At 32.8% G+C, this 13,726-nt stretch overlaps 1 protein-coding gene and 1 non-coding gene across 2 annotated transcripts; both read right to left on the bottom strand.

Annotated features, from left to right (window-relative positions):
• Positions 1 to 5,408: 5,408 nt before the first annotated feature.
• LOC133326946 (histone H2A-like) lies at positions 5,409 to 5,810 on the bottom strand. The gene has a single exon (XM_061535558.1). The coding sequence runs from the start codon at positions 5,794 to 5,796 to the stop codon at positions 5,431 to 5,433; it is 366 nt and encodes a 121-aa protein (XP_061391542.1). The 5' UTR covers positions 5,797 to 5,810; the 3' UTR covers positions 5,409 to 5,430.
• Positions 5,811 to 12,600: 6,790 nt separating this feature from the next.
• On the bottom strand, positions 12,601 to 12,719 carry LOC133326947 (5S ribosomal RNA). Its single transcript, XR_009754209.1, has one exon. It is a non-coding gene; the product is annotated as a 5S ribosomal RNA (ribosomal RNA).
• Between the last annotated feature and the right edge of the window lie 1,007 nt (positions 12,720 to 13,726).

The raw sequence follows: 13,726 nt of genomic DNA, 5'->3' as shown, positions 1-13,726 counted from the left end.
AATCCCCCCAATTTTAATCACAGATCCCGTTAGGGGAAAAGTGGCTCGGCAGATTGGAATGGCGGTATATTGCGTAAATTGCAAACTTGACGGACATTGCGCAAGCGACAAAATATGTCCTACCAAAATAAGAATTACTGAATTGCAAAAAAAGAAACCCACAAAAAATCTTTTTCTTGGCAAATTTCAATTAAAAATAGGGCACCTCCGGTGAACTCAGCATTACCATACGCTAGTATTGTTAGGCAAAATCAGCCTACATTTACTAATGCAGCTAAAAGTACCAATGGAGGGACTTCATTTGAGATCTTCAATAGTGATTTACAAAATACATTGGTAAGGATTTGTTAACAATCTTAAGGAAGGTTGACAGTTATGCAAAAAATAGAACAAAAAACCTTATAAGTGATGAGGAAAAGGCGCAGGCTATTTTTAACCTATTACTTGAACTAAGAATATATGAATAAATTAAATATTATTTTTATTAATGTAATTAATGTTTTTAAAAGAACATAATCTCGACATACTTTTAGTCGCTGAACATAAACTTTCAGCTAGACACATTTATCAAGAACCTAATTACAATATTTTTCGGCAAAATAGGGTTGATGGTCGAGGTGGTAGAACTGCTGTCTTTGTAAAGGGTTGGATCAAAGCTGACAAATCCACGCTAACTTAGGGCAAATAGAGGGTACAGTAGTGGAATTAAAAGAGCAATATAACAATGTCGTTGTTATAAGAGACCACAAGAAAATATTAGAAACATCGATCTTGTAAATTATAGGTTATATTATTGGAAACAAGGAAGCAATTATTGGAGAAGACCTGAATGCTAAACACCCTATTTGGGGTGGTAATATAACAAATGTTACCGGCAGAGTACTCTGCGACTGGCTTGATATTTCCCCAAATATTTTAATTAGGAAAACTAGCGAGTCTACGAGATCTGAATTCAATGCTAAATCTTATATAGATATTTTTATCACAACATATAACATAGGGATCTTATCCTCCGATCCGACTAACTGTGTAAAAACACTAGACTTCAATTCTGATCACAAGGCGATAATAAAACAAGTTAAATTTAGCAGGCTGGAGCGAAATAAAAGAATTATTTGGTTTCTGTAGTTTTAAAAACCAACATTTTAATACCTATATAAATCACCATAAAAATAGACTCTCACTACCGGCGGATAGAATCAACCACAAACCTTCAAATTGATAACAGCTAAAGATGTAGAAATTATTCTCAAAAGCCTTAAAAATACAAAAAGCAGTAGTGAGGATGGTATTCCTAATTTTGTATTAAAAAGAATTGGCTCTGGATTTTATAAGCACTTAGCAATCATTTTCAATAATTGCCTAAATATAGGGTATTTCCCCATAATATGGAAGCATGCTATGGTAGTACCTGCTCTTAAGTCAGGAAAAGATCCCACTTTACCCGATAGTTATAGACCAATTTCGCTCCTCCCCAACTTAGGAAAAAATACTAGAAATATTTATGTTGAAAATTATAAATGAACACATTCAAAATAACAATATCCTGAAGGAGTTCCAATTTGGATTCAGGTAAAGATTATCCACTACACATGCTCTAAACAATAGAAGTGCAACCATTGCTGTTAGCCTCGATTTCGAAAAGGCGTTCGATAATGTCGGGCATCAAGGCCTTTTCACAAAGATGAAAGAAACTTTTAAATTTAAAAATCCAATTGTCAGATTAATAGATAACTATCTAAGGTATAGGACATTTTCAGTCAATATAAAAAATAGTAATTCGTCTCGTAGAAATATAAAAGCAGGAGTACCCCAAGGTTCAGTTCTTGGTCCAACCCTCTATAATATTTATATTGCAGACATTCCACAGCCTCAAAATGGTAAATTATTAATAGCTTTTGCAACCGATATCCTAATAGCCTTAACTCACCCTAGAGCTAAAATAGCCAACAAACTGATAAATATTTATCTTGAGAAATTAGCTGTATACTTTGATAAATGGAAACTTACATTAAGGGGACCCCCCCCCATTCTCGGTGTAAAAAAATTTTTTGATTTAATTCCAATCTACTCTAATTCTAGAATGTTCCTACAAAATTTCAAGTGAAAATCTCAAGAACTCTTGAAGATATAGCCGATTTATTGTGTCAGCATCAAGTGACGGCTAAAAGGCTTCTCAAACTTTAAACGCGTTTTTCTCAAAGCGAATGGCGGGCACCATAACTCAAAAACTAATAATGCAATCGGTTTCAAATTTTGACACGTTTCTCTGGGAGTGTGTAGCTCTCGTATGAACTAGGATAAAGCTAATCGGTGAAGATCTTCCTTATTTTTTAACTTAGTTTGTGGTAAAAAATAGGCGATTTTCCATAAACAAATTTTGAAAGTTCCGCCATTTTGTTAATTGTTGTGCGAAGTCAATAATCCTAGTTCATACGAGAGCCAGACATGTACTCTTTCTAACACAGTTGGAATTTTCGGATTCCGATGTTCCAGTGAGGAGTTATCATGCCCGCCATCGAAAATATGGACTTTTCTTTGAACCCAAATGGTAAATTATTATTATGGTAAATTATTTTTCTTCCTTTTTAAATATTAAAATATATATGTGCCAAGTTACAAACCTTAACAAGCATTGGTAGTCATTTATCAGCCCATTTAAAATCTTAAAAATAAAAAATCGAGAATGGGGGGGTTCCCTTAAATGAAGCACGTAATTAGAGTGATAAATGGGAAAAAAGGACTTAGTGCCAAAGTAAAAATGTGCCTATACAAACAATTAATTAGACCTGAAATAACCTATGCGTTTCCTGCAGATGTATGAAGCGAGTAAACTAATAAGGTAGGCAAATTCATGACGAAAATAGCTATTAAACTATTAGAAAAATATATTAATTGCAATAAAAATTCACAGAATTACATTATAAGCGAAGAAAAATTTAATAAGTTCATAGGAAATGAAGGATGTTTGTCACATATGTGCTTTGTAAACTAAAACAACAATAACATGTTGTTCGATAGTAATGACAAAATTGTATTCTATAATAGAAAATACGACACATATAATATTGATGACCTGGTGTATAGCACAGAACAATATTAAAATGTATATATGTAGAAATATCTAGGTGTACATATGAGATGTGTGTGTATGTATGTATATATGTTTATGCATACATACACAGATTTTCATATGTGTGCATATTGTAAATAAGAGTAGTAGTTTTTAAGAATACTGAATTATTATTTATTTTATTTGTTAGTGTTAAGTAGTTTTTAAAAAAAGTTTAGTTAAACCGTCACTGCTATGGATGTCGTCTATGCTTTGAAGAGACAAGGTCGTACTTTGTACGGTTTCGGCGGTTATATATCTTCTTGACGCTATTTGGAGAAACCTTTAATTTACAACAAAACAATCAGTCCTGTTAAATGTTAAAAAAGAGATACATTCTTGTTGAAAATTAAATTATTATTATTTTTTTAAATAAATGTATTAATAATACATTTTAGTAAATAAATAAAAATATTAAAAAAAAAATCGAATTCCACTTACCTTTTCAGATTTTTTTAAAAAAAATTCTAATAAATTTCTTTCAAATATTTCCAATATCAGTAAAAATGCGAATACAATGTTTATGCTTACTCAAAAATTTTATTTCAGACAAATTTAAAGATATTTTAATTTTTCATTAAAAAAATTAAAAAATCAATACAATATTCTTATTTCCAGAAAATTCATTAACAAAAATTTAGAATTATTTAAAAAAATCGAAAGAAAATATTTAAAATTCATTTTTGAAATTATTCGTATATAATTGCTTATATTATTATTTTTTTATAATTAGAAAATTTTTAAATATTTTTTACATAACATATTATTATTTGTTTTTATTCATTTAAATTTTAATTTATCATTTTCATTAAAATGTTATTTAATTTCACTATATTTCTTTGAAAAATCTTTTTTTCCTACAACATATATATTTCTATATAAAAATGCCGCCATCAACAGGCATTTCTAAATGGCGTTGCTTGTTTGTTCATATGCATGCTTGCCTATATTATGTGTGTATACCATAGCTTCACTTTATCTAGGCATGTGGTATTATTTTGTTAGTCCATGATATTAAAGAACGAACGAACAAACACGAATGTGAATACGATGTTCATATGGAGTAAAAAATATTATTTGTTTGTGGAAATATTAAACAATAATAATTTTAATCAGGAAAAAGAAAATAATATACACCTAAGTCTGTTTTTACACGGTAGATTGGTTCCAGAAGAAGCCATGTAAAAAAAAACCGGGTAAAAAAAGACATTGATTGTGATATGAATATACTTCGCAAAAATTAAATTTGACAAAAAAATGTAAGCACATAAAGTTTCAAATCGTGCTAAATGGAATAATATCGTGTAAAAAAAATTAAAAATATTCAATTTTCAAACCGTGTTATATCAAAACCGTGTACAAAAAGACCGTGTAAAAACAGACTTAGGTGTATATATATATATTTTGGAATTGTTTGTAAATGCCTTGTTAACCTCGAAGTGAGGCACCAGCGAAATTCTCATGCAGTTTATGTCGTTGGTCAGCTAAGTACTTCGCATTGTTACAAGAGACATTTGGGTTTGAAAGGTTTTTTGTATGGAAGCAATAGCTTCTGGGGAGAATATCCCAACAAAAAACTAAGGGAACTGATGAGGATCAGTGGCATGATCCGAAACTATAGTCTTCCCTGCCTTACCCCTCGGCAAACAATGCTGTTTTTGTTTTTTTTTTATAAAAACAACAAACTGGGATTCAGCCTGACTATTTTGCAAAAACCAAATACAAATGGTATCCCAAATAAACCGCCAACACTACTGAAATAATATTTTAAATAAAACAAAAATCATAAAAATTGTATTTTTGTTTCCATTATTCTATCATTAATTTATTTCAACTACAATTGCCTTGCCATTGAAAATTTTCCTTCAAATACCCCTCTTTTTTCCTTCCCAAAAACAAACAGCGCTAGGCGTTTGTGGTTATTTTCTGTGAGTGATACAAGCCAGCTGTACTACTGATCAACAGCTTATTCTTCTTCTTTTTAAATTTCCCCTTGCAAAAACAACATAGCATGCTTCTTCTTCTATATACCTCGAAATATATCGGAAAACAAAAACAAATTTTAAGCAAACTCTAATGTAACTGCAATAAATGTGTGTCATGTCATAAATGGCAAATGTAATGCGGTAAGGAGAAAATGTATATATTTTAATTTTTTTTAATAAATGTAATTAATGAAATAATAATGGTTTGAAATTATGTTTTCTCTTTTTAAATATATTTTGACGTCCTGAAAAGGACGGATTGGTTGATTTTGTATGGATTTTTTCTTTGTATACGATGGTCTGTATTCACTCCATAATACCTTTCGAAATAATTTAGGCTTTCTTTTCGGTCTTTTTGGGCAAGAGAACAGCTTGAATGTTTGGCATTACACCACCTTGGGCGATAGAAATACCAGACAACAATTTGTTAAATTCTTCGTCATTACGGATGGCCAATTGCAAGTAACGGGGAATGATACGAGTCTTCTTACCAGCATTACCAGCCAATTCCAAAATGTCAGCAGCAAAATATTCCATAACGGCAGCTAAATATACTGGAGCACCGGCACCAACACGTTCAGCATAGTTGCCTTTGCGCAACAAACGATGAATACGACCAACGGGGAATTGAAGACCAGCACGATTGGAAGTGGAATTTGCCTTTCCCTTAACTTTGCAACCTTTACCACGACCAGACATTTTCTCTTTATTTTATTTTTTTTAACACATCACTGAGCACTGAAAAACACAGAATGATAAAAATGGCCTTTGCCATATTTATTGAAATTCTTCTTACAAACTAATACAGGATGGATTACTGACTAATAAAACTATAAATAAACACAAGGCTTTTCGCCTTATACCAGGGTTACCGTTGTGCGACTAAAGTCGCAATTTGTAACCTTTTTGATGACCTGTGACTATATGTGCAACTTGTTTGTTATCTTCTAATTTTGCCACTTTTTAAACTTTGTGCGACTTTTAGCGCCTTTTTATTGCTCAACAATATAAGTTCTATTCTTTGATTTATTGGTATGGTATAGGCCATTTATATTGTATTGGATTTAGTGTACAGTATTTCACATATATGTCAAATAAATCCTCATAGATGAGGTTAACCCGGTAAAAGTTCAAATGTACATGCCGTTCAAATTCAAACTAATTTCAATTTGTAGATGTCGCTACTATTAACGCCGTACGCTGCAATTATGCGACAAAGTAGTTTGATCAGTTGTTTGTTGTATTCTTTGATAAACGAAAACAACGACATTGGCGTAAGAGGAGTGCAATTAAATTTATGAGTAAAAATAAAGAGTACAGCATTAAATTCAGTGAAATACATAATTAGTAATTAGTTTTTAGACGCCTGTGCTCATATTATGTTAAAAACAAGTGTTTGTCAAAATTCTCTATGGACGTTTTTTTCAAATATTTACTTTTTTTCAAATATTGATGTTTAAACTAAATAGATTTATTGTTAGATCAAACAAATGGTTGACGATGAATCTCCAAACAAAGCAAGGCTGACCCTGGGCAAAGGAGCTGACACAATAATTGAAACAAGTTCAGAAACTGAAAAAAACACCGAGTCTGAATCGGAAAATTTTGATTTTCCCGGTATTATTCTGAGAAATGGGAGATGCAATACAGATGGCTTAAGCAAGATGGTGAGACAAAGCGGCCCTTGTGCATTGTTTGTAAACAACTGTGTCAAACCAAAAAATCATCTTCGCCGGCATGCTGAAACAAAGAAACATCTTATTAACATAATTAAAACATGTGAAAATGCAAAAATACAACAGAATGATTATTTGCCACATCCAAATACAGACTTACGAAAACATATTGCTATGGCGGAAATTAAGTTGGTGTTACGTGCAATTACAAAAAAACCAATCTTTCAATTCTATGTAAACATATTTTGCGACCAAAAAGCAACAGGTATATATATTGTTTAATTATTGAGGTATCATGTAGTCGTACAAATTCTACTACAATTGCACAGTTTCGCAGTAAAGAAGGTCATCTAGCTATAGTCTCTAAAATGCAGAAACAACAATTTAGCCTCATTATAGACGAGACAACCGACATTTCCATCAATAAATGTCTAGTAATGTAAGTGATGCAATTCAACAAGGACCGAGGAAAGTCTGAAGGAAATTTTTTCAATTAGTACCACCAGAAAATGGAAAAGACGAAACAATTTGCAATGCCGTTATTGAATCACTAAACGATAAACAATTAAATGTTTTAAGAGTTTTGCAACCAACATTTTTTACCTCAAACGAAGACTTTAATTATATTGATCTCATATATGAATTTAATTATATTATGAGTGAACCTGAAGCTTTTATTAGGGATCAAACTATTAGAAACTAAAAGTTAATGATAAGTCATACAAACAAATTTTTAGCATTAAAAATGTTGAGATTTTTTGGCATACTATAGGTAGTTAAAAATGCGAACCTTTATATTTACATCTATACAATTTTGCCGCACAGGTACTAACCTTGCCCCACAGCAGCGCTTCTGCGAAAATAATTTTTTTCTAAATTAATGAAAACAAAATTAACTAATAGGTTAAATGTAACCACTTGTGAGTCCATGCTATCAGCTCTAAATTTGCTAGATGCAGAAATAGATATCTTGTACAAAAATACAGAAACGAAGTTTCAAAAATAATTATAATAATTTAATTTTGTATTCTTTTTTATTGAATTGTTATTTAGTTTTTTTTTTGTTCTTTGTTCGAATAAAAAATTAAATGAAAATGACTTTTTGTGCATGTTTATAAAAATTCCCAGCGGTAACACTGCCTTATACAATTTTTTAGGTCGGAAAATACTGCAGAGTTAGGCTCTGTCAGCAACATAAAAACATATTTACACCCGTAGCTAAAAATCAAATAATAAGGTACTCTAAAAAATTCAATTATTAAAAAAGAGTCAAATAATTTTTAAAACTAATTTTAAACTTACAAACAAAATCTAATACTACTATTTACAAATATATACAAGAACACGTACATATTACCGCATCAGCAATATTGTACGTGTTAAAACGCCTGTGATAAAATAGTAGACTAAGTATTTTATTCTACTGTACAAAGGATTTGTCTGACCCCCTTACTTCAGACAGGGTAATACCTCCTGAAATTGGGGTAGACAGTACGAGGTTTTCCTTTAATAATTACAGCTGAACACTAGTCAATATTTAATCTTTGTCCCCATTTCGAGAAATTCATTTGAAGGTCTTCAAGGAATAGGTTAGCCTGTTTCGTCAGAGTACTAGCCCAAGGACCAGTAAAAGTGGACAACACATCGTTCGCATATGCCATATGCTGCCACGTGGCGGCTCCTGAAGGTCACTTACAAAAATATTGTACAACAAGGGGCCTAAGATTGACCCTTGAGGCACACCAGCAGAAACTGCTCTTTGGCTAGATATATTTTGGAAATTAGCATAAATTCATGCAATGGTTAAATAAAATTGTTAGAAATACCAATATTGTTTCTCTAGCCTTTGAGGTCCATCGGGAATGAGGTCCACACCACATGGTTTTTTTAAAGGTCGTCTGGCTAAAGCACTGGCGACAGATTCAGGGCGAATGAAACCGCATTGATTCCATCGAATGCGGTCGTCAACACAAACCCCATCGGCAGTGAAGGTATCAGAAAATGTGACCATTGGAGACGGTGTACTAATAGTCTCCATGGACTGATTTATGGAGCCTCGGAAAGCATCATCCGCTGGTCCTCTCACCGGTGCTCTCAGCCAGTGCTTCAGCCATCATCCGATCGTCGGTAATATGATTTCCAGTACCATCTACCAAAGTACCTACAGGGTCTTCATGGGTCAGGCCTGCGGCCATCTTCACCTTTTTGTAAGTTTTGTTATCTACTTTAATATTCGTTAAAAAATTCCTGAATCTACAATTCTCAAATATCTTGATCGATGAGTCTACAATTCGATCCAAGTTCTTTATATCCGCCGTAAGAATGGCATACCGGCTGGGATCTCCTGTTCTTCTCAGTGTTCGAATTAACCTCATCCGTTCTCTCAGAAAATGCATTACTCTTTGTGGGAGATTTCCAAGAGAACTACTTGCAGTCGTGAGGATCTCATGAAAAAGTCAATTTATGCAGTGGTTAAATAGAATTGCAAGGAATGCCCATACCACCTCACCTGCCTTTGTTAATGCAACATCAGGGATATTGTCAAGGCCACTTGATTTCTTAACCGGTCTTCGTACCAAGGTACAACCAACCATTTCCGCTTTTATGAAACCACCCTCATACCACTGGGTAGGGTGGTCCACAACAGTACCATCTGCAGTAAATTTATCATTGAAAAGTACTACAGGCGGCCGACTTTCCACTTCCTCTATAGTCCTATTCACGAAATCCATAAACTAATGATCATCTGGACCACTCACAGGATGTGACCCACCCTGTATATGGTCTGCCAAGGCTTCAGCCTTAAGCCTATAAAATTGATAAAAATTTCCTTTTCTTTTCAATTTGCCATTTATTTCCATTTCATTAATTCAATTTACATGCTACTTAATGGCTAAGTAATAATAGGATTTATAATATTAAACATTATATTATATAGACGTAGTTTGAATCGAATCTATTATACCTTCTGTGGTAGTATAAAAGCTTTTCATCATGGAATATTAGACCTTCCTCGTTGAGTCTGCCCAACGCAATAGGGGGCATAAGTTTTCGAGCCAATGTTGCTCTTAACTCCTCCTCGAGTTGTATAAAATCCTGTATAATTAGGTTTCAATTGTTTCACATTTTTCAAAAAACTTCAGCATTAAATTCGTCATGAAGGCGTCAATTCTGCTGAAGTTAATTGCTATATGTATATACTTCTTTATTGGATGAGTTTCTGAGCTCCCCATCTCTATTTAAGACCGGTTTTAAGCCTAAGGCCGCCAATAGAATTTTCCTTTCAAAAACTTTTATTCTCTCCATCTGGGCCTACGATATATCCGACCAGGCTGGAAAGGAATAAGCTATAATTGATCTTAATATTTGTTTGTATATTAGGAGTTTTATTTGTGGTGTTAGCCCACGTCTCCTCTTAAATATTCTTTGACATTGGAAAAAGATTCCCTTAGCTTTTTGTAGAGTGAACTCAATGTAACTAACAAAATTGCATTTTCTACTAAATATTATCTCTAGATATTTCATATGATCGGTTGCAGCTATTGGGTCATTGCCTACTCTAATATTTGGTTTTCTTAACCCAGGGTAGGTCGCCTTTGGTTTTCCATTTATCATTATGGACCTACATTTCTGTATATTTAAATTAAGCTTCCACTTTTGAAAGTACTTATTCAATGTTTCCCAATAATTGTTTAAGCGTCTGTCTAGGGTGTGCCCTTGCATAGCTATGAGAACATCGTCTGCATACGTTAATAACAAACCCCCTTGTTATTGTTCTGAAACCGAATTGACAGTTTCTGAGCATGTTACTTTCTTCTATTATATTATTACATTTTTCTAGGATAAAATACTCAAATAATTTTCGAAATGGAGATAACAGAGAAATGGGCCTGTAATTTCCGCATTTCTCCGCATCAGCATATGGCTTTTTTATGGGTATTACCAATGCTTGTTTCCATTTCTTTGGAAAGTAGCCTATGTTCCACGAATGGTTAAAACCCAATGTTGGGAAAGTTAACACCGTCTCTCCAGCTTCTTTGGTGGCCCCATCTGGTATTCCGTCGATCCCAGACGATTTTTGGAGGACCTTTTTTTAATTGCCAATGCCACCTCTGATGGCTTAATTGATCCATCAGCTGTTAGGTCACTGTAGAAATCCATCAATGGGGTACGGATGTCGATTCAAGTAATAGCCTCCTAAACAAGGCCATCATCGGCACCGCCATCCATGATCCCATCTGAACGATGATTGCTCTGCAAATGATCCCCAAACATTTCAGCTTTGATGTTATCATCGGTTATATGAGCACCAGAGTCATTCATAATTGTACCTATAGACTGCTTATATGTAATACCCGCAGCGCTTTTGACTTTTTGAAACATTTTGGCATTAACATTAATGTTCTCTAGGTAAGTAGTATAGAAAATAATTATTTGCTCCTTTATAATTACTCCTATTTTTTTTATATCCGCCCTTATTATCCCAAGTCTGCCAGGGTCTCCAGATCTGCGTAATATATGTCACAATATTTTTCTTTCTTTTATAAATCTTATTATATAACTCGGTAAGACTCCCAATATGTGGCTTTTGTACTTGCCACATTTGCATAATATCTGGTTTATGTCTGTTTAACAATTTTTTTAGATAGTGTCGTCTTTCAATTGACACTATTGAATTTACATTGAGGATATCAACATGGATATCCTTTAAGGTGCATCAAGAGACTGAGGAAGGCAGATTTCTTATCATCTCCGCTGCTGATGTTGTCAGTTTTGTTCTTACTGCAATTGTTGTTTTTGGTTTTGTTGATATTGTTGTTGTATAATGTTGTTAGTTTTGTTTCTACAGCTGCTGTTGTTGTTGCCATTGTTGTTGTTGTATAATTACTTTCAGTCTGATTTGTTTGTTGTTGTTGTTGTAAAATTTTTGTTTTTCCTGTCATCTAATATTTCAGGCAGTATGGGCTTGTTGCTTACCTGTACTGGAGCTCAGCTTGCCTCCAGTTCAAAATTTGATGTGAGTGGTGGGTTATTTTCAATTTCCATAATCTCGCTGTTGTTACAAAATATTGCTTGTTTATTGTTTCCATATGATGCGATTTGTTTTTGTAAGTCTGCTATAACTCGTTGGTAACTGTTTTCTCTAGCAGCTGCGGCTGTCAATTGCCTGGCAGTGTCTTCCTGCAATATTCTTAGTTTTTGAAGTTCTTGCTCCATTGCTAGAAATTTTGTTTCTAGCTTTTCACTAGATAGATACTCATCAGTGGGATTTGTCCTTTTTTCTTATCTCCTTTTTCTTATCATCACTTTCGTCAATTGTTTTATTATTAGTTGAAATAATGTTTTCGACATCATTACTAGGTTTATTACTACCTATGTCGGTAGCTGACACCATATTGTTCGTTGATGCCATGCAGGCTGCAAACTTTATCACCGCCGACACTTATATAGATTTTTTTTGGAACCACAATAACCAACGATTGTTTTTATCTCTATTTTATCGCTCTTATTTTGTGGTATTTTTAGGCACTTTTTACTTTTCACTTTATTTTATTTTTTTAAACACTTCACTGAACACAGAATGATTCAACTATTTTTCATTAACTTGCGTAAAATGTCATTAGAATATACATATTTTTTTCATTTATTTTTCAAACTAAATGAAAATAAATAGCATTTTTATACGTTTTTGGAGTAAAATTTTTTGCCAAAATTAAGGTGAAAATGCTTGTATTTTCTTTATTTTTGAAGTAAAAGTCAAACAAATGTATTGAACACCCTTAAAAAATATTTTTAATATAAAAACTGATAAAAAAAAGTTGGACGATGCCAACAACACGCGGTGTTCCCAAGCGGTCCCCCATCTAAGTACTAACCGCGCCCGACGCTGCTTAATTTCGGTGATCGGACGAGAACCGATGTACTCAGCGTGGTATGGTCGTTGGCAAAGAAGCATTGTTTGTTTGGCTTCATATGCCTGTTTGTGAGTGCTATTTAAATTTAAAAAAAAAATTAAAATTTAAATACTCAAAACTTGATGGCTTTCACTTCAAGAAGTTATTGAAACAATTTTGGCGCAGTGGAATTCACTTCAATATTATTATACACTCAATGATTTCGAAGCTGATTCCCAAAAGTTAAGGCTCAATTCTTATATTTCAGAATTTTCAAACCTTTTTTACAAACTTGTATGAGATTTATTGGCTCCTCGAGCCAGCGCAAAAAAAAACACAAAAACTTTCTTTAAAATATTTAATTGTCACTGGCGCAACTTTATTTAACACAAAATTATAATTTAATATAATTTGTAAATATATTACCCGATGGGACAATGAACTTATTATTAATATAATAAAAATAGTAATTTAAATTAACAATTGATTAATTTAATAAAACGGAGTTAAGTTATTTTGCAGCACGGCAGTTTAAAATATTCTGTTATATTTATATATGTCGAGTAAATAAACAATGCAGCGACAACAACAACAATAACAAAGAATAACGTAACAGAGACAGTAAACAAAGATCATTGTCCGCGCTACGTTGCCAAATTATGGCCTTGAAATATTAGGAATAGAAAAAAGGGAATAGGCAAATTAGAGTAATAACAAAGTAGAGATGTCAGTTCGTGACAAGTTAGGGAAGAAATTATGGATGCCATATTAGAATGGTAATATAAGGGAAAAATAATAAATATAATTAAATAACGAATAAATACGAAATAAATGAAATGTTAAATAAATAAATAATCGTTTGTTCTCCAACAAAACTGTTATTTTTTTCTTACAATATGTACAATGATAAATATTATCAAATTAGAAATGTAGTCTGAGGATGCCAGAATGAATGTAGAAATTATTAACAGCCTGTTTATGTATTGCGAAAGAAAGGTTTCTTTCGCTTTCAATGCGAATGAAAATCAATTTTGGTTCATATAAAAACTTTTTACCGGC

The sequence above is a fragment of the Musca vetustissima genome, unplaced genomic scaffold (assembly GCF_032173495.1).
Source record: "Musca vetustissima isolate MV318-11 ecotype Yass unplaced genomic scaffold, APGP_CSIRO_Mvet_v1 utg102440, whole genome shotgun sequence".
In the NCBI taxonomy this organism is placed as follows: domain Eukaryota; kingdom Metazoa; phylum Arthropoda; class Insecta; order Diptera; family Muscidae; genus Musca; species Musca vetustissima.
The sequence above is the reverse complement of the archived record's forward strand: the minus strand, read 5'-3'. Positions and strand labels throughout refer to the sequence as shown.

Bases quoted from the DNA above. Each gene is read 5' to 3' on its own strand.
- LOC133326946 (XM_061535558.1), bottom strand. From the start codon at position 5,796: ATGTCTGGTCGTGGTAAAGGTTGCAAAGTTAAGGGAAAGGCAAATTCC.